At 45.3% G+C, this 22,811-nt stretch overlaps 1 protein-coding gene across 1 annotated transcript in view; it reads right to left on the bottom strand.

The window, feature by feature from the left end:
- Positions 1-22,811, bottom strand: part of ankmy1 (ankyrin repeat and MYND domain containing 1) — a 121,138-nt gene that overhangs the window by 84,982 nt on the left and 13,345 nt on the right. Inside the window, exons 5-7 of the mRNA XM_034038718.3 lie at positions 17,090-17,306; positions 16,363-16,527; positions 14,348-14,745 (exon numbers count right to left, since the gene is read on the bottom strand). Of these exons, the coding sequence (XP_033894609.2) occupies positions 14,348-14,745; positions 16,363-16,527; positions 17,090-17,306 (780 nt within the window). The remainder of the gene's footprint in view (positions 1-14,347; positions 14,746-16,362; positions 16,528-17,089; positions 17,307-22,811) is intronic.

Raw genomic sequence — 22,811 nt, 5'->3', positions numbered from 1 at the left:
CAGCACAGAGCATTCACATCACAGGACACTGCATAGCACACAGCATTCACATCGCAAGACATTGCACAGCACAGAGCACACAGCATTCACATCACAGGACACTGCACAGCACACAGCATTCACATCACAGGACACGGCACAGCACAGAGAATTCACATCACAGGACACTGCACAGCACAGAGCATTCACATCACAGGACACTGCACAGCACAGAGCATTCACATCACAGGACACTGCACAGCACACAGCATTCACATCTAAGGACATTGCACAGCACAGAGCACACAGCATTCACATCACAGGACATTGCACAGCACAGAGCACACAGCATTCACATCACAGGACACTGCACAGCACAGAGCATTCACATCACAGGACACTGCACAGCACAGAGCATTCACATCACAGGACACTGCAAAGCACAGAGCATTTACATCACAGGACACTGCACAGCACAGAGCATTCACATCACAGGACACTGCACAGCACAGAGCATTTACATCACAGGACACTGCACAGCACAGAACATTCACATCACAGGACAATGCACAGCACAGAGCATTCACATCACAGGATACTGCACAGCACAGAGCATTCACATCGCAGGACACTGCACAGCACAGAGCATTCACATCACAGGACACTGCACAGCACAGAGCATTCACATCACAGGACACTGCATAGCACACAGCATTCACATCGCAAGACATTGCACAGCACAGAGCACACAGCATTCACATCACAGGACACTGCACAGCACACAGCATTCACATCACAGGACACGGCACAGCACAGAGAATTCACATCACAGGACACTGCACAGCACAGAGCATTCACATCACAGGACACTGCACAGCACACAGCATTCACATCTAAGGACATTGCACAGCACAGAGCATTCACATCACAGGACACTGCACAGCACAGAGCATTCACATCACAGGGCACTGCACAGCACAGAGCACAGAGCATTCACATCACAGGACACTGCACAGCACAGAGCATTCACATCACAGGGCACTGCACAGCACAGAGCATTCACATCACAGGACACTGCACAGCACAGAGCACACAGCATTCACATCACAGGACACTGCACAGCACAGAGCACACAGCATTCACATCACAGGACACTGCACAGCACAGCGCACACAGCATTCACATCACAGGACACTGCACAGCACAGAGCATTCACATCACAGGGCACTGCACAGCACAGAGCATTCACATCACAGGACACTGCACAGCACAGAGCATTCACATCACAGGACACTGCACAGCACAGAGCATTCACATCACAGGGCACTGCACAGCACAGAGCACAGAGCATTCACATCACAGGACACTGCACAGCACAGAGCATTCACATCACAGGGCACTGCACAGCACAGAGCATTCACATCACAGGACACTGCACAGCACAGAGCACACAGCATTCACATCACAGGACACTGCACAGCACAGAGCACACAGCATTCACATCACAGGACACTGCACAGCACAGCGCACACAGCATTCACATCACAGGACACTGCACAGCACAGAGCATTCACATCACAGGGCACTGCACAGCACAGAGCATTCACATCACAGGACACTGCACAGCACAGAGCACAGAGCATTCACATCACAGGACATTGCACAGCACAGAGCACACAGCATTCACATCACAGGACACTGCACAGAACAAAGCACACAGTATTCACATCACAGGGCACTGCACAGCACAGAGCATTCACATCACAGGGCACAGCACAGAGCATTCACATCACAGGACACTGCACAGCACAGCGCACACAGCATTCACATCACAGGACACTGCACAGCACAGAGCATTCACATCACAGGGCACTGCACAGCACAGAGCATTCACATCACAGGACATTGCACAGCACAGAGCACACAGCATTCACATCACAGGACACTGCACAGAACAAAGCACACAGTATTCACATCACAGGGCACTGCACAGCACAGAGCATTCACATCACAGGGCACAGCACAGAGCATTCACATCACAGGACACTGCACAGCACAGAGCATTCACATCTAAGGACACTGCACAGCACAGAGCATTCACATCACAGGATACTGCACAGCACAGAGAATTCACATCACAGGATACTGCACAGCACAGAGCATTCACATCACAGGACACTGCACAGCACAGAGCATTCACATCACAGGGCACTGCACAGCACAGAGCACACAGCATTCACATCACAGGACACTGCACAGCACTGAGCACACAGCATTCACATCACAGGACACTGCACAGCACAGAGCATTCACATCACAGGGCACTGCACAGCACAGAGCATTCACATCACAGGACACTGCACAGCACAGAGCACAGAGCATTCACATCACAGGACATTGCACAGCACAGAGCACACAGCATTCACATCACAGGACACTGCACAGCACAGAGCATTCACATCACAGGGCACAGCACAGAGCATTCACATCACAGGGCACTGCACAGCACAGAGCATTCACATCACAGGACACTGCACAGCACAGCGCACACAGCATTCACATCACAGGACACTGCACAGCACAGAGCATTCACATCACAGGGCACTGCACAGCACAGAGCATTCACATCACAGGACATTGCACAGCACAGAGCACACAGCATTCACATCACAGGACACTGCACAGAACAAAGCACACAGTATTCACATCACAGGGCACTGCACAGCACAGAGCATTCACATCACAGGACACTGCACAGCACAGAGCACAGAGCATTCACATCACAGGACATTGCACAGCACAGAGCACACAGTATTCACATCACAGGGCACTGCACAGCACAGAGCATTCACATCACAGGGCACAGCACAGAGCATTCACATCACAGGGCACTGCACAGCACAGAGCATTCACATCACAGGACACTGCACAGCACAGCGCACACAGCATTCACATCACAGGACACTGCACAGCACAGAGCATTCACATCACAGGGCACTGCACAGCACAGAGCATTCACATCACAGGACATTGCACAGCACAGAGCACACAGCATTCACATCACAGGACACTGCACAGAACAAAGCACACAGTATTCACATCACAGGGCACTGCACAGCACAGAGCATTCACATCACAGGGCACAGCACAGAGCATTCACATCACAGGACACTGCACAGCACAGAGCATTCACATCTAAGGACACTGCACAGCACAGAGCATTCACATCACAGGATACTGCACAGCACAGAGAATTCACATCACAGGATACTGCACAGCACAGAGCATTCACATCACAGGACACTGCACAGCACAGAGCATTCACATCACAGGGCACTGCACAGCACAGAGCACACAGCATTCACATCACAGGACACTGCACAGCACTGAGCACACAGCATTCACATCACAGGACACTGCACAGCACAGAGCACACAGCATTCACATCACAGGACACTGCACAGCACAGAGCATTCACATCACAGGGCACTGCACAGCACAGAGCATTCACATCACAGGACACTGCACAGCACAGAGCACAGAGCATTCACATCACAGGACACTGCACAGCACAGAGCATTCACATCTAAGGACACTGCACAGCACAGAGCATTCACATCACAGGATACTGCACAGCACAGAGAATTCACATCACAGGATACTGCACAGCACAGAGCATTCACATCACAGGACACTGCACAGCACAGAGCATTCACATCACAGGGCACTGCACAGCACAGAGCACACAGCATTCACATCACAGGACACTGCACAGCACTGAGCACACAGCATTCACATCACAGGACACTGCACAGCACAGCGCACACAGCATTCACATCACAGGACACTGCACAGCACAGAGCATTCACATCACAGGGCACTGCACAGCACAGAGCATTCACATCACAGGACACTGCACAGCACAGAGCACAGAGCATTCACATCACAGGACATTGCACAGCACAGAGCACACAGCATTCACATCACAGGACACTGCACAGAACAAAGCACACAGTATTCACATCACAGGGCACTGCACAGCACAGAGCATTCACATCACAGGGCACAGCACAGAGCATTCACATCACAGGACACTGCACAGCACAGAGCATTCACATCACAGGACACTGCACAGCACAGAGCATTCACATCACAGGACACTGTACAGCACATATGGGACAGAAATATAATGAATCTTGGTGGTAAATCTCCCTCCCGACCTGTGAGGGCGCTAAGCAGCGAGGACAGAGTTCTTTTGATGGGCTGGCCCGACAGTTCTTTCCTGGGTTGGGAAGTCGGACAGTCTGGAAGAACGTATTGACCCGGAAGGGAAACAACGTAGCAGCCGCTGATTGTAAAGGCAGCTGCATTCGTTTACCAAGGGGTCATGCGTGACAGCATATAAGGGAGGCGGAGAATCGTAATCAGTTCCTTCGTTTTTGGTTATTAAGAAGTGAACTGGAAGGACCTGTGTTTTGGTGAAAATTGTGAGTGTCTTGTTCTGTCTATTTGTTTGTTTGTATTCACTAGACAGCTAACACGTTCCGGAGCTGTCGCCAGAGGCCAGCACAAACCCGGAACAGCACTGCACTCATATCACTATAAACTGTATTTACAACACTAGCACTAATTCACACACTAACAGACTTGTGTATGTGTTTTGTGTTTTGTGTGGGTGTACAATAAAAACAGGACTATCATTTGCGGAGCAAACCCGGGGATTATAAATTAAGTAATACACACTATTAACCACTTTGCCACAAGTGGTGTCAGAACAAGGGATTATGGATCACGCAGCACTTTTAGAGCTGCTGCAGGTGCTGGACAGCAGAAAGGAGGCTGCGGAGAGACGGAGAGAGAAGCAGTACATAGCGTTGGTGGAGAAGGTCGGTCTGGTGCCAACGACACCCGTGATAATGGCCCCAAGGGCACGAGCAATGAAAATGACGGCGGAGGATGACCCCAAGGCTTACCTGTTCGCTTTCGAACAGCTGGCTAACAACGCATCATAGCCCAGAATGTACTGGGCAAGTCAGCTGGGATCCTGCCTGATCGGGGAGGCTCAGGCAGCGTATCAGGCCATGACGGACACCGATGCTGCCGACTACGACCTGGTAAAGCAAGCCATCCTACGCCGGCTCAACATCACTGGGGAAACGCACAGGGTACAATTCCGTGAGTACCGAAGATCCCCAGATACACGCCCCAGGGTGGTTGCGCAGCAGTTGTATGACCACATGGTGCACTGGTTAAGCCCCGCCCAGAAAAACGGGTCTGCAAATGGGCGAAGCCATAACAGTGGAGCAATTCTGCCATGTGGTCGGCACCGAAACCCAGGTATGGATACGGTGCCGTAACCCTACCACCCTGGAAGGAACAATAAAACTGGCAGAGGATTTTGAGGACTCCCTGGTCTCAGCCCACACCAACCTGGCCACAGCTCCCATCCACCGGAGCAGCTGCACACCACCACCTCTCTCTGCTCCACCTGCAACACTGAGACCGAGACCTCCTAGATCTCCGGCAACCTTGCCTCCTCTTCATGGAGGTCAAGGTTGGCCCCCAGCAGGGGTAAAACTGCTACTCTGGCCCCGTTGCCATACCAGCAACGAGACAAGTGTATAACCAATGTTCCCTCCTTCTCCCCTATCTGTTTTAGATGCAACCAGGGGCACCAGGCCAGGTCATGCCCATCGGCAATGGAGTGTGACGTGGCAGCGTGCAATTGGGCATCTGGAGCAGGTAAGCGCGGGGAAAATGGTCGGGAGGGGCCTTGTATTGTTAGTGCAGTTTTAGGCAAGGTGACAACCCACGCATTAGTGGACACCGGGTGTGAGCAGACCTTAATTAACACAGCTCTCTTAGGCGATGTGTCTTGGCAGCCACGAGGCCAGGTGGCGATCTCCTGCGTCCATGGAGATACTGCGACATACCCCACCCTAAAAGTATACTTATCGGTAGGACCAATAAAACGCCACCTAGTAGTTTGGGTGTCAGAAAGGCTACCACACCCAATAATTCTGGGTCGAGACTGGCCAAATTATAGAGAACTGGTTAAATGAATGGCAGTCTCATAAACGTGGCAGAAAAAAAGAAAAAGGAACAAATTGGTGAACTGTTTCCTTTTCAAGCTGAAATGTTTTCTCCTATTTTCTGTCCTAGAAAAACGAATAAAGAGAGAAGGACCCCAAAATGGGAGGGAGCATCACTAAGACAAGGCTGGGTTCTGGTGGGAGAGCGCTCGGATGGTAACAAACGCTAGTCAAAGGGAGTTGAAACGCAGTGTGACCGAGAGGGCGAAGTTACTGGGCCATCCAGGGCAGATGCTACTCCAGCCCCTCTCAATATACTGGACATGTGGTACTCAAGCGCGGACATAGTGTGGGGCCAACATAATGACCCGTCACTAGTGCATACTTGGGGGCAGGTCCGGTCTATTGAAGGTAAGGATTTTGATGGCGCTGGGGCACTAGTATATCCACACTTCAGTAACTTCAGTATCAAGGGGCAATTACTGTATAGGTTAAATCTAGCTGCAGGCACAGGACAGCCTGTAACACAATTATTGGTTCCCCCATCTGGTCGGACCGAGGTCATGAGGCTGGCGCATGATATCCCTTTTACGGGGCACCTCGGAGCTGACAAGACAAGGGACCGGATATTGGCTCAATTCTATTGGGTAGGTCTTCATACTGAAATATGTAGCTACATGCCCAGACTGCCAGCGAGTAGCGCCGGCTGGAGTGCGTCCCGTCCCTTTGGTTCCACTGCTGATTATTTCCACTCCTTTTGAACGCATTGCAATGGACATAGTGGGCCCTTTGCTACCTTCTGATTCCGGGCATATGCATATATTAGTGGTGGTAGATTATGCAACGCGATACCCAGAGGCAGTTCCATTGAGGTCCACTAGTGCCGCTGCAATAGCCACGGAGTTAGTGCAGATTATGGCTAGAATAGGGATCCCCAAGGAGACTGACTGATCATGGAACTAACTTCTTGTCTAACACGTTACAGCAGGTATATAAAATATAAAAAATACGTCCCATCAGGACGTCTGTTTATCATCCACAGACGGACGGTTTGGTGGAACGTTTTAATCAGACCCTGAAGCAGATGCTGAGACGTTTTGTAACACAAGAGCAGAAACAATGGGCATCGCTTCTTCCCTACCTCCTTTTCGCAGTGAGAGAGGTGCCGCAGAGCTCAACAGGGTTCTCTCCCTTTGAGCTCTTGTACAGCCGACAGCCTCGCGGCATCCTCGATCTGTTGAGAGAGGGGTGGGAGGAGCATAAAGGCTGGTCCAAAAATGTAGTGCAGCATGTGCTCCTACTGAGAGATCGCCTGGATTTGGTCGGTCGTTTGGCCCAGGACAACCTCAAATCGGCTCAGCACCGGCAACAGCAGTATTTCGACCAGGAGACAAGGTAATGATGCTGCTTCCCTCCTCAGAATCAAAATTACGTGCTAAATGGCAGGGGCCATACGAAGTGATTCGGGCTAAAGGAAAGGTGAATTATGAAATTAGACAGCACGATCGCCGTAATGAACGTGAAATTTATCATGTAAATTTATTAAAGCCCTGGCAGGCAAGGGAGGTCTTATTTATGCCCCAGGCGATGTAGAGGATGATTTAGGCCCCTGTCCAGAGACCCCTAGCACTAAAATCATTTTGATGGGGGAACAATTGGTTCCAGATAAGCAACGGGAGCTGCGTAAGCTTATTGAGGAGTTCAGCAATGTTTTTCCTGACTTGCCCGGCAGAACTAACTTAGTTGACTATGACATTATCTCTCCACCAGGTGACACAGGAGAGACCTTACCGGATCCCAGAAAGTCGACGAAGTGGCGTTCACAAAGAGGTATGGGACATGCCATAGCAGCCAAGAAAGTCGGCACCAACCGCTTCTGTGTGGACTTCCGGAAGGTAAACACTATTGCCAAGTTCGATGCGTATCCTGCCTCAGGTCGACAAACTTCTAGATAGACTGGGAAAGGCGAAGTTTATCTCTACTCTGGGCTTGACAAAGGGATACTGGCAGATCCTCTTAACCCACAGTTCTAGAGAGAAAACCGCATTTTCAACACCAGAAGGGCTGTTTCACTTTAAAACCATGCCATTTGGGCTACATGGTGCGCCTGCTGCCTTTCAGAGACTGATGGACCAGGTTTTATGCCCACATCATGAATATGCAGCAGCGTATATTGATGATGTGGTTATTTACAGCTCCACCTGGCGAGAGCATTTGACTAGGATTGCAGCCTTCCTTCAGTCTCTAAGGGTAGCCCGGCTGACAGCTAACTTGTGAAAATGCGCGTTTGCCAAATCAGAAACTCAATATTTGGGATTTTTAATGGTGAACGGAAGGGTGAAATCCGTTGTCACCAAAGTCCAGGCTTTGGTAGATGCAGCAATCCCCAAAATCACGACTCAGGTGAGGTCACTACTGGGATTAGCCGGTTATTACCGCCGCTTTATCCCAGAGTATGCCACAGTGATTAACCCTTTAGTAGACCTCACCTCCAAATTTAATTAAGTGGTCAGCTGAGTGTCAGGGGGCGTTTGATACTGTTAAGCGAAGACTCTGCCAGGCCACCACTCTCATCACACCAGATTTCACCAAGAGATTCATCCTCCACACCGATGTGTCGGACGTGGGTTTGGGTGCGGTCTTCTCCCAAAAGGTAGACGGAGTTGAACACCCGATACTGTATCTCAGCAGAAAGATGCTACCTCGGGATTGCAACTACTCCGTAGTCAAAAAGGAGTGTCTGGCCATTAAAAGGGCCACTCACTCCTTACGATATTACCTGCTGGGACGTTCATTTGATCTTGTCACTGACCACGCCCCACTCAAGTGGTTAAGCACAATGAAGGACAGCAATGCCTGGATAACTTGGTGGTATCTGGTACTGCAACCCTTCATGTACCACATGGTACATCGTGCAGGGAAAGACCATCAAAATGCAGATTATTTTTCCCGGGAGGGGGGAGTTATGGGAAAGATAGATTCAGCCGAGTGTTCCTTCGGCTCCACTCTGAGCGGTGGGATATGTGACAGAAATATAATGAATCTTGGTGGTAAATCTCCCTCCCGACCTGTGAGCGCGCTAAGCAGTGAGGACAGAGTTCTTTTGATGGGCTGGCCCGACAGTTCTTTCCTGGGTCAGTGACATGGTTAGTGACATGGTCTTGAAATCTAAATGCTATATCAATGTTGTATACAGTGCCTTTTTAAACATACTCTGGCAGTGTGTAACAGTTAAGTATATTAGAATAAACTAAGATGGGCTACTGTTTTCTTTTCTGTGTTGGATAGTGGAGATAATGCGTTTCACAGCTGAATTGGGGTAAAACCTGTTTAGACTGCACTTGTAGATCTCTTGATCTACCGTGATGCACTGGACTTACCTGACCTAAGCACCACGTTACTGGATCCTCAGCTGATGCACTATCCTTGCACTATTGCACTACTAATATGTCACTGTAGATTGAACTTGTTGTAATCCTAACTTGTTGCATCCTAGCTCATATTCTATTTTAATAGTATTATTTGCACTAATTGTAAACTGCTCTGTAACACCTGTAAGTCATCTTAGATAAAGGTGTCTGCCAAATAAATAAATAAATAAATAAATAAATAAATAAATAAATATTATTATTATTATTATTATTATTATTATTAATAATAATAATAATAATAAATATAGCTGCAAGCAGCAATGACCGGGGGCCAAGTGCCAGACCATGTGACCTATGACTGTATTTCTCCTGTGGCATAGCGCCCCATTGCCCTCTACTAGTATTTGAACTTTGAAGACTGTACTATATTCTACCATAGATTAATAATACAACATATGCTGAAATTTGATCTGCTCGTGGCCTGCATGCTTTTTTGACGCAGCAATTTTACTTTTAACAAACTTTATAGGTCAAAGGTCAAGGTTAAGGTAATTTTTGGATAGAGCCCATATGGTTTCCTATATGTGTTCCATAGTAACCATCACTCTATCTGCACTCTCTAAGAATTACACAGTGTAACAATTTTTTTTTTTTTTTTTTTTTGTTCCTGGGTAGTAAGTGTTATTTACTAATTGCTTATGCCTCAAAAGTATAGAAAATGGCTATTATTCCCCACAAACTTTGCTATTGTGACCAGGACAGTGATATTTTGAAATTTACCTATTTTCCAGAACATTCCAGATAGATTCAGTGCTGAGTAAACTTGGAGTAACTTCTAGAACTTTCCAGTAATATAAATAGTAGTATAAATACAGGGGCCTTAAGCCCACCAGTTCAGTTTAGTTCCAGCTGCCTAAGTGGATACGTATCTGCATTTTTCTGAGATGGCACCAAAAGGCTGCAAGCATCCGGCAGACGCATTTTGCTATGTCTGCGGCCAATTTATCAAGACAAGAGCGAAAAAGTACTCCGTGGAAGCATCTGCTAAGATGTGTGAGGCCTACAAGGCATATTTTGGCATGCCTGTCGGGGATCAAGACAAACCCTGGGCACCTCATTTCACCTGCGAGCACTGCAAAAAAACTCTGGAAGGTAAGATGGACAATTGTTGCTCGGAATTTTATGTTATAAAATTTGTTAACATTTTTAAAATTGTAAAAGTTTTTAATTTTAAAATGTTTTACAATTTTCAATGTTATTGAAAAAATATATCATATCTGAAAAATGTTGCGAGAATCTTTTACACATTAGTCATGGGTGAAATAAATGTATTTTTGTAGGATGGTACAGAGGGGAAAAGACAGCCATGAAGTTCGCTATCCCAAGAATTTGGCGGGAACCCACTGACCACTCAAGCAACTGCAACTTCTGCATGGTGGACCCTTCCAAACGTCGGACTGGCAAGAATGCACCTGCTATCACGTATCCGGACCTTCCTTCATCCATCGCCCCGGTGCCACACTGCCATGAGCTCCCCGTACCCACTCCTCCGGAGAGAGAGCAGCCGTCTTTAGAAGAGAGCAGCAAGTCAGAGAGCGAGGAAGACGTTGTAGGTCCAGATGACAATTTCAGAGGTGGAGCTGAGGAGAGAAACCCATACTACCCCAACCAAAAAGACCTCAACGACTTGATTAGAGATCTTGGTCTCACCAAGTCCAATGCTGAGCTTTTGACGTCTAGGCTCAAGCAGTGGAACTTGTTGGATGAAAGTGTGCAAGTCGCAGATCAGAGGAAGCGTCACCAACCTTTTTCCAGCTTCTTCACCCGTCAAGATGGGCTCTGCTTCTGCCACAATGTGACCAGTCTGTTCGAGGCAATCGGAATCGCCTGTAACCAGAATGAGTGGCGCCTCTTCACTGACAGCTCATCCAGGAGCCTCAAAGCCGTGCTGCTCCATAATGGTAACAAGTACCCATCTCTTCCCCTGGCTCACTCGGTGCACCTCAAAGAGGATTACAACAGCATCAAGACCTTGCTGGATGCCTTGAAGTATGATGAGTACGGCTGGGAGGTCATAGGAGACTTCAAAATGGTGGCATTCCTGATGGGTCTCCAAGGCGGTTTTACCAAGTTTCTCTGCTATCTTTGCCTTTGGGACAGCAGGGACACCAAGGCGCACTACCACAGGCGGGAATATTTTTGAGAAATCCAATATGGCTGCCAAACCATGTGACCAATCAAGTTGTGTTGAACAAATCTAAATATAGGACGTAAGGGTAGTACAGTGCCTTGCGAAAGTATTCGGCCCCCTTGAACTTTGCGACCTTTTGCCACATTTCAGGCTTCAAACATAAAGATATGAAACTGTAATTTTTTGTGAAGAATCAACAACAAGTGGGACACAATCATGAAGTGGAACGAAATTTATTGGATATTTCAAACTTTTTTAACAAATAAAAAACTGAAAAATTGGGCGTGCAAAATTATTCAGCCCCTTTACTTTCAGTGCAGCAAACTCTCTCCAGAAGTTCAGTGAGGATCTCTGAATGATCCAATGTTGACCTAAATGACTAATGATGATAAATAGAATCCACCTGTGTGTAATCAAGTCTCCGTATAAATGCACCTGCACTGTGATAGTCTCAGAGGTCCGTTTAAAGCGCAGAGAGCATCATGAAGAACAAGGAACACACCAGGCAGGTCCGAAATACTGTTGTGGAGAAGTTTAAAGCCGGATTTGGATACAAAAAGATTTCCCAAGCTTTAAACATCCCAAGGAGCACTGTGCAAGCGATAATATTGAAATGGAAGGAGTATCAGACCACTGCAAATCTACCAAGACCTGGCCGTCCCTCTAAACTTTCAGCTCATACAAGGAGAAGACTGATCAGAGATGCAGCCAAGAGGCCCATGATCACTCTGGATGAACTGCAGAGATCTACAGCTGAGGTGGGAGACTCTGTCCATAGGACAACAATCAGTCGTATACTGCACAAATCTGGCCTTTATGGAAGAGTGGCAAGAAGAAAGCCATTTCTTAAAGATATCCATAAAAAGTGTCGTTTACAGTTTGCCACAAGCCACCTGGGAGACACACCAAACATGTGGAAGAAGGTGCTCTGGTCAGATGAAACCAAAATCGAACTTTTTGGCAACAATGCAAAACGTTATGTTTGGCGTAAAAGCAACACAGCTCATCACCCTGAACACACCATCCCCACTGTCAAACATGGTGGTGGCAGCATCATGGTTTGGGCCTGCTTTTCTTCAGCAGGGACAGGGAAGGTGGTTAAAATTGATGGGAAGATGGATGGAGCCAAATACAGGACCATTCTGGAAGAAAACCTGATGGAGTCTGCAAAAGACCTGAGACTGGGACGGAGATTTGTCTTCCAACAAGACAATGATCCAAAACATAAAGCAAAATCTACAATGGAATGGTTCACAAATAAACATATCCAGGTGTTGGAATGGCCAAGTCAAAGTCCAGACCTGAATCCAATCGAGAATCTGTGGAAAGAACAGAAAACTGCTGTTCACAAATGCTCTCCATCCAACCTCACTGAGCTCGAGCTGTTTTGCAAGGAGGAATGGGCAAAAATTTCAGTCTCTCGATGTGCAAAACTGATAGAGACATACCCCAAGCGACTTACAGCTGTAATCGCAGCAAAAGGTGGCGCTACAAAGTATTAACTTAAGGGGGCTGAATAATTTTGCACGCCCAATTTTTCAGTTTTTTATTTGTTAAAAAAGTTTGAAATATCCAATAAATTTCGTTCCACTTCATGATTGTGTCCCACTTGTTGTTGATTCTTCACAAAAACTTACAGTTTCATATCTTTATGTTTGAAGCCTGAAATGTGGCAAAAGGTCGCAAAGTTCAAGGGGGCCGAATACTTTCGCAAGGCACTGTATGTGCCCCAAGTTTCACATCTCTACCATACGCGGTTTCTGAGAAGATTTTTTTAAATTGTCCAAAATTCTTGAAAAATCCAACATGGCTGCTGAACCATGTGACCAACAAATTTCTCTTGAACAAACCTAAACATAGAGCATAAGGGTAGTCTGTACCCCAAGTTTCACATTTCTATAATAAGTGGTTTCAGAGAAGATTTTTTTAAATTGGCCAAAATTTGTGAAAAATCCACCATGACCCTACCTGCACTCTCTAAGCAGTTATAAGCTAGTTTTTTTATTTGACGTTTAGGAGAGGTCAGAGGTCACGGGCAAGGAAATTTTGCTTTTTTATAGAGCATATGTGGGTTCATATATGTGTTCTATAGTAACCATGACCCTATCTACACTCTGTAAGGAGTTAAAAGCTAGTTCTACATTTGATCTTAATGAGGTCAAAGGTCAAGATAATTTTTTAATAGAGCATACATTAATTCCCATAGGCTTCCACTACTGTGTGAAGATTCATGAGTCTACAACATTGTACCTTAGATAAATACTGCAATATATGGCCATGTTGTTTTATGTAGCATCTTTAGGGGACCCCAAGCCCTCTGCCTTTTTTCTGCCTCCCCATTATTTCTGGCCACCAGCTGCCACTGGTGTACATTATACATTCGTAAAAAGAAATATTCTGGGGTACCATTGCACTAGTGAGATGGCTTGATCATTAATTGGGATACAAAGTTATTTGGTAAGTAAGGCATCTTATTGGGATAAAAGGAGAAACAAATGTCCCACCTCCCAGTCATTCCGTTTCATATACACTCAAAAGTCACACTGTTTCATGATATTATTGGAATGAGAAAGTTTGTTGAGTGCTGTCACTTAAGATTCTCCGGAGAAGCTCAAGGCCAGGTAAGGACAGATTAAATAAAATCAGAATCATCAAAATTAGAGCAAGAACCCTGAACCAATCACTGCAAACATTCTAAAATGTGAACTAACAAAACCTTTCACAAATGAAAAATGAATGCAATAAAATGGGAAGGTATGAGTGTGTGGACTCACTCTGCCTTGAGCTGGGCTATCCTGTGCACAGTCTCCTGGGATGAGCTGGGTCGGAGCTGCGTGTTGTGGCTCAGTGCTTCTCCTGTGCTCTGCAGGGCTCTCTCAGAAGCTTCCACAGTGTAGGAGTGCATACTGCGGGCTGAGTCAAACTCTTCTCTGTCCCTCTCCTCCTGCTCCTGCTCCTGCTCCTGCCCCTGCTCCCCCACCAGCCCTCCTGCCTTCAGCCATTCCTTCTCCTCGCTCTCACTGTCCTCCTCGGCCAGGGGGAGGGAGTCTTGCCACATGACGTTGCCGAGCTTGACTCGCCCGTCCCGCACCAGGATGCTACGGCGCTGGGTGCCCCCTGTTTGCCTCTCAGATGGTGCTGGCTCAGCCATCTCTTCTGCTTTGGTTACGGACTGCAACATCATAAGGGGAGATAAGAAAAAAAAAATATTTTTTACTCCAAAGATGTCACTAGCTTTTGTAACGGGTTACAATCCAAATCAAAAGTGCATTATATATTATACACCTCACCAAGTTCGTCAGTTTGGAAATAGTTATGCAATTACTTTCTGCCAAACATACTTTATGGTGCAATTTAGCTTTTTCTGGGGGGAACACGATAAATTTATCAAACAAGAGTGTGAAGGGCTGGGATGCCTAGCAACCAGATAAAAACTGCCTTCAGCTCGATCACTCTTTAATATTGGGGTGAATTATTTACTGACAAACAAAGCAGAGTGTTGTATTCCTTAATCAAGACTGCCATGCAATCTATTTCAAAAATCTTTTCTACACACACACGCACGCACTCAGATGAATATGCACACATACACTCAGATGCACACTCACACGCACATACACACACACACACACACTCACATATGCACACACACACACAAACACACACACACTCACATATGCACACACACACACACACACACACACACACACACACACACACACCATGAAAGCTGCTGAATGTAAAAGAATGAGCTCAGCTTTCTTTCCAATAAACTTGATACTGGAAATACAAACCCAGAGCTATCAGTATTACTGTTTATACAACAAGTGCTGTTGAGTGATTTTTTTTTATTTACTGGATCTCATTTTGGAATATTGCATTCACTCAAATCCAACGACAGTCGCACTGTTCCTAAGCCTGGTTGCTAAGCAGATGCGGAGCTTGATCTGATGAAGTTAATTCATGCATTTTAAATTACTTTTACATACTTTCCTTTCCATACATTAGACTTGTTATGAGCTTTCATAGAGCACTGTGGTCATTTCACTCGCTACAGCTTTTATTGTTCAATCTGGAGAAATGTTATCATGAAAAACATGTCTTGTTGCTTTTTAATAATGCAGTTTTGTCAACGCATGTATTAGGTTTCAATATTATTATTATTATTATTATTATTTGTTTATTTAGCAGACGCTTTTATCCAAGGCGACTTACAGAGACTAGGGTGTGTGTGTGGAGTCACTTACAAATACGTCTCACCCGAAAGACGGAGCACAAGGAGGTTAAGTGACTTGCTCAAGGTCACACAATGAGTCAGTGGCTGTGGTGGGATTTGAACCTCCTGGTTATAAGCCCTTTTCTTTAACCACTGGACTACACAGCCTCCTAGCTTTCAGCTGGATTTGAAGGCTTTCGTGAATTGTTTTGCCTCTTGAATAATATTAAATGTTCTCAAATGGTGTTAATATATTTAAATGTTAGTCCAGTGTTACACGTTAAGAATTTTGATCTCCTAATATAGTAGTTAACCTTAGGGTCTGCTTAGTAGTAAGGGTACAGTGCAGCCCGGTTGCTTTTCATACTCAGTGTTTATTCCCTGTCATTATCTATTCAATTAGATACTTTGCACGGTCAGTCTTACACACAGACAGGAAGTGCTTCTCGTGATGTGTTTTCTGATTGGTTCCAAACATTCCCCCGTTCATGAAGGCAAGCAGAAATGAACCCATCCTCTCACTCCTAAATGAAGGCCCTGCTGTGTCTGGATGGACTGGCCTGTCCGACTCACTTGTGCTGTGCCCTGGGTCCCTTTGGCCATCTTGCCATGGAAACTCTGTGGTGTGTAGTATAGGACGTGGCAGGCAGACAGCACAGACATGCCCTCATCGTTCAGCTTATCCACATCAGCACCATTGTCTAGAAGGATGTTGATCACATCGTTATGGCCATGGACCTGGAAGAGACGCGGCGCTGTGAGTGGAACTGGCTCCGTGCTCAGAGCTGATAGGCTCCTGTACCTACAGAACCACAAGAACCACACTGTTCCACACAATGTAGGGACATGCATTAGAATCAATCCCAAATCCTGTATTGAAACAACGCCCCTAGAGTCAGTTTAAAGTAACTGCAGCTAACAAGGGATTCCATACATCTTAGCCATGTTGCATCTCCATTGGCTACACAGGTCTTAAATATGCAGTTTTTAAAGAAACACGTGTTATACCACAAGTGTGTTTTCATTTTAAAACAGACTTCTGGTACTACACTAAGTTCTCACATTGCTTCCTCCTCTTTCCTCCTGTAGTGTTGTGTGTCTGTGTGTTATTCTGTGTGTGTGTCTGTGTGTGTCTCAGTGTGTGTGTCTCTGTGTGTGTATATGTGTTCCTCCTCTCTTGGCTCCCTCTTTTACCATGGCAGTGATGACGATCATGTCCTGATGTGTTGGTGCGGTCGGTTGTGTGTGTGTGTGTGTGTGTGTGTGTGTGCTTCTCCTCTCTCTCGGCTCCCTCTCTTACCGCGGCGGTCATGAGAGTAGAGTTCCCTGATGCGTCAGAGAGGTCGGGGTGTACCAGCCCATCCCGCAGGCTCCTGTAGATGCTCTGGTAGTTCCCCTGTCTTGCATCTTCAATCAGCTGCTGAGCCTGGAGCTCCAGCGGGCCGGGGGGTCCAAACACAGAGCGATCTGCCGACAAAACGGAGCCCACATCCCAGCCCAGCCCCTCCGCACCCTGACTGGGGAGAACAACACAGCACAGGCAGTCTGTCAGTGACATGCACCCTGCTACCACTGCAAATAGAAAACCAGAGCTACAGTAGCAGGTAACAGGCAGACACACAGCCTCCAAATACTCCCACTTTCTAGTACACTCGATAACATCTGCTAAAGCACGTCCTTAGTGAGGTTCATCGCACTTTTCAAATCCTATGACAAACCTTTCGACTAGAAGTCTTATTACAGTATTTTAAAGGCAGCCTGCTTTAAATAATTTATCATCAGCAAGCTGTGATGATTTTATGAATCATTTTAACAAGAAAATCACTGATAGAAGAAATCAGATATCAAGCAGTACATTCAGTTTAGATATGCCATCTAATAACATTGACAAAACTCCCACCTTGGGTCTTGCTACAGCAAAACAAACCTTTGGATCTTTTTCCTTTATTAATCAGCTAACTCGAACTAATCCAGTTATGAAGATGCCTACATGTGCTTTAGACCCTATTCCTACTAAACTGTTAACAGAAGTATTCTCTTGGATTCATACCACAGTTTTAAGTAGTATCAATAGTACCCTTTCATCTGGTATTGTTCGTGACTCCTTTAAGGTTGCTGTAGTAAAACCATGGATTGGACCATTACTGTGGATCCAAAAGTTCTTAACAATTCTAGGCCTATTTTTTATCTTCCCTTTTTATCCAAAGTTTTAGAGAGAGTAGTCGCTAATCAACTTAATACATTTCTGGCCGTACATAATATATATGATTAATCTGAGTCAGGCTCCTGCCCTGGTCATAGTAGTGAAACTGCACTTCTCAGAGTGGTAAATGATGTGCTGTTCTCTTCTGATATGGGCTCACCCTCAGTTCTTATACTTTGAGATCACAGTGCAGCATTCGACTGTATTGATCATCCTATTGTGATTGATCATCTTGGGAGTCTAGTGGGATTGTCAGGTTGTGTCCTGTCTTGGTTTGGTTTCAATTTGCTACAATTGAGTCAGAACCCTCTTTTTTATCTGAAGTTACATGTGGTGTCCCGCAGGGTTCCGTTCTTGGTCCAATTTTGTTTTCCTTGTATACGCTACCCGTGGGCGATATTGTCCGTAGACATGAGGTAATATTAATGAACATAAGAACATAAGAAAGTTTCCAAATGAGAGGAGGCCATTCAGCCCATCTTGCTCGTTTGGTTGTTAGTAGCTTATTGATCCCAGAATCTCATCAAGCAGCTTCTTGAAGGATCCCAGGGTGTCAGCTTCAACAACATTACTGGGGAGTTGGTTCCAGACCCTCACAATTCTCTGTGTAAAAAAGTGCCTCCTATTTTCTATTCTGAATGCCCCTTTATCTAATCTCCATTTGTGACCCCTGGTCCTTGTTTCTTTTTTCAGGTCAAAAAAGTCCCCTGGGTCGACAGAGTGTCACATTGTCAGGATCGAAAACGCATGACATGCGCCAAAACGACAACAAGTGAATATTCCCAAAATTAACAACATTTGCTTCAGACTTGCAATATTCGCGTGCATTCACAGCACGTGCAACATGCCGAGAGTGGAGGGTTCTCAGCTTGCATGTCTTATTGGTGTTCGCTGTAGACACATTTGACGTTATGCCTAGACTTACCGAGGCTCAACAGAATAATGCTATTGGACATTTGGAAGCTGGCGAATCTCAGTCCACCGTGGCACGGCGTCTGAATGTTTCCCAGAGCACTATAGGACGACTTTGGCACCGATACCAGCAACGTGGAACAACACTTGACTGCCCAAGGAACGGTAGACCACGTGTGACGACGGCAGCCTAAGGCAGATTTGTCATTTACGTGACAGGTTCACCACTGCAACCTCTACAACATCTGCAGTACCAGGAATGCATAGAATTTCCGACCAGACTGTCAGAAACCGCCTACGGAAGGCAGGTATCCGAGCAAGAAGGCCAGTTAGAGGAGTGATTTTTAAGCCGCAACATCGTCGACAACGACTTCAGTGGTGTCATAATCACAGAGTATGGCCCATACAAAGATGGAGAAATGTGGTGTTCAGTGATGAATCCAGATTTCTACTTCGACGTGCAGATGGAAGAGCCCAGGTATACAGGTGACGTCATGAACGTTTTGAGGCCAATTTTGTGCGACAGGTTGACAGATTTGATGGTGGGAGCGTCATGGTGTGGGCGGCAATCTTAGACAGTGGCAGAACCAACCTTGTTCATGTTCAAGGCAACCTGACAGCTCAGCGCTATTGTCCCGAGATCATATGGCCTCATGTGATCCCATTCATGAACCATCATAACTTCATTTTTCAGCATGACAATGCATAACCGCACACAGCCCAGGCCACCACAGCTTTCCTCACTCAGAACAATGTTCAAGCGCTTCCCTGGCCATCTCAATCACCAGATCTGAACCCCACTGAGCATTTGTGGGATGAGCTTGATCAACGCGTGCGACAACGTCACCCAGAGCCACAGACGTTACAAGGACTTTTCCAGGCATTTGAGCAAGAGTGGTTTGCCATTCCCCAGCGTGTTATCCAGGCTCTGATTCGATCCAAGAGATGTCAGGCCGTCATCGATGCCAATGGTGGGCATACCCGTTACTGATTTCGGTTGAAACTGCCATACTAATGCTATAAAAGTACATTTAAAACACTTATGCGCTTCTTTTTTTGAAGAGTATATTTATCTCTGAAACCAGGTGACACCTCAGCTACCTGTCTTGCTGACATTAAGCAATAGATGTCAAAAAATATTTTAATGTTAAACTCAGAATGAACAGAGGCTTTTGGGATCATAGAATCAACTAAATAATATAATTTATGGGTGCACCGATAAAGCTTTTCTTGGCCGATACCGATAGCCGATGGTTATCTACCGATATCGGCTGATGCCGATAATAAATAGACAGTGCAGGTAAACTACTAGAACAGGTAGTCAGAATAAATGTTAATTTATATAAAATAGATCTTAGCAGCCTTTCCTCAGAACTAAAACGTGAAGCAAAAAATTTGGGGTCATTTTTTATCCTGTTCTATCATTTGAGTCCCATATTAGGAAAATTACTAAAGCATCTTTTTATCATTTGAGAAATATAGCTAAACATAGATCTATTATTTCTGTATCTGATGCCGAGAGGCTAATGCATGCCTTTGTTTCATCGAGAATCAACTATTGTAATGCACTTTTTTCTGGGATTTCAAAGTATTTGGTATCTCGCTTGCAGCTTATTCAGAATGCTGCTGCAAGAATTCTAACTAAAACCAGAAATGGTGAACATGTTACTCCTGTCTTGGCCTCTTACACTGGTTTCCTGTGCAGTTTTGAATTGATTTTAAGATTACATTTTTAGCTTAGAAAGCCCTTAATGGATTAGCACCCAGTTATTTACAAGAGCTGTTGATCCCATACATTCCTTAACGGAATCTTAGATCTCAGGATGCAGGGCTCTTGGTTATTCTAAGGGTAAATACAAACAGAATGGGAGGGACTTTTCTTATGAGGCTCCTACATTATGGAACGCTCTGCCTTTTTTTGTCAGAGAAGGTAGGAGTCTTGCTGTTTATGTCAAGATTGAAGACCTATTTATATACACAGGCCTTTTTATTATAGTCTTTCTATTATTGATATCCATTATTACTATTTTATTATTTTTTCAATATACATGACTGGAAATTATTTACTTATTTAAAATAGTCTTTTTATTATAGTCTTTCTTATGCTATTATCAATTTTTTATGTTTTATTATGCTGTGTGTATTATGTTTTTGATGGTTTTTTAATGTTAGATTTTTTTATATTTCCTGTAAAGCAGCTTGGGGTCTATGACATAAGGTGCTATATAAATGAAATAAATAAAGAAAGATAAGATATAGGGCCTTGTCACAGCATGGCTTGAGCGGTGACGTCACACCCGGAAGAAACACACAGTACTGGTTAGCAGCAAACGATTTCCAGGGCAAGGATCTCCTGGCAATAGCGCACAGGCATCCCCAGGCGATGGCGAACAGGCATCCCGGGCGGTGTCTTGGAGGTATCCCCGGGCGATGACGAACTGGCATCCCCAGGCAATGGCGAGCTGTCATCCCCAGGCGATGGCGATGGTGGCTCGGCAGCCCTAGGCGGTGCAGGCTCGGCAGCCCTAGACGGTGCAGGCTCGGCAGCCCTAGGCGGTGCAGGCTCGGCAGCCCTAGGTGTTGCAGGCTCGGCAGCCCTAGACGGTGCAGGCTCGGCAGCCCTAGGTGTTGCAGGCTCGGCAGCCCTAGACGGTGCAGGCATGGCATCCCGGACCAGTCATGTCCCCCCTCCTTTTTTTTAATCCAAACAAAAAAAAAAAAAAAAAAGAAAAAAAACACTTTAAAAAAATAAAAGAAAAAAACGCAGTCCTTCCCTGGTCTGACTCTGGAGGCTGTGGTTTATCCCACGCAGGACACCATATGTCACAGCATAGCTTGACCGGTGACGTCAGACCCAGAAGAAACACACAGTACTGTGAGGTAAAACGGTGAATGCGCTTGCTTGTGCCAGTTTATTGCAAATAAAAGGTTTAAACAGAAAACAAAACACTGAACAAAACAAACGGCGCGGTGGCCAAAATAAACAAACATTTAGTCTTTTCAAATAACGAAGACAGAATAACTAAAACAGAGGTCAGAGAGCCATTGGCAAACTCAGACCACAACATGGTCTCATTTGAAGTGATTTTTAAAACCCAAAAAGTAATGACTAAAGCTAAGGTTTACAATTTTAGAAAAGCAAACTATGAAGGTATGAAACAGAGACTAACAGAAGTAGATTGGAGTAAAATAGAGAAAACATCCACAGAAAAAGAATGACTATTTTTAAAAAATGTAGTACTAGAGGCGCAAAACAATTACATCCCAAAGGTAGACAAATCTAAATCTAAAACAAAATGGCCAAAATGGTTTAATAGATCAATAAAAAAAAATACAGCGAAAAAAGGCACTTTACAGAGCGTTTAAAAGGGACCAGAAACAAAGTACACAAAAAGAGTACTTGGAACTACAAACACAAGTCAAAAAGGAAGTTAGAAAGGCCAAGAGAGAGATAGAAATCAATATTGCTAAGGGGGCTAAAACCAATTCCAAAATGTTTTTCCAATATTTTAACAGCAAGAGAACATTCAAAAAGGAGGTTAAATGTCTAAGAGACACAAATGGCAAAATCATAGACGAAGAAAAAAAACGTAATACCGATCCATAAAAAGGGAGTCAAAACCGAACCAGGTAACTACAGACCAATAAGCCTGACTTCTATAATATGTAAACTTATAGAAACTATAATAAGATCCAAAATGGAAAATTACCTATATGGTAACAATATCCTGGGAGACAGTCAGCATGGTTTTAGGAAAGGGAGATCATGTCTAACTAACCTGCTTGATTTTTCTGACGATGCAACATTGACAATGGATAATTGCAAAGCATACGACATGGTTTATTTAGATTTCCAGAAAGCTTTTGACAAAGTCCTGCATAAAAGATTAATTCTCAAACTGAACGC

This window comes from Acipenser ruthenus, chromosome 17, assembly GCF_902713425.1.
Source record: "Acipenser ruthenus chromosome 17, fAciRut3.2 maternal haplotype, whole genome shotgun sequence".
Lineage (NCBI taxonomy): Eukaryota > Metazoa > Chordata > Actinopteri > Acipenseriformes > Acipenseridae > Acipenser > Acipenser ruthenus.
The sequence above is the reverse complement of the archived record's forward strand: the minus strand, read 5'-3'. Positions and strand labels throughout refer to the sequence as shown.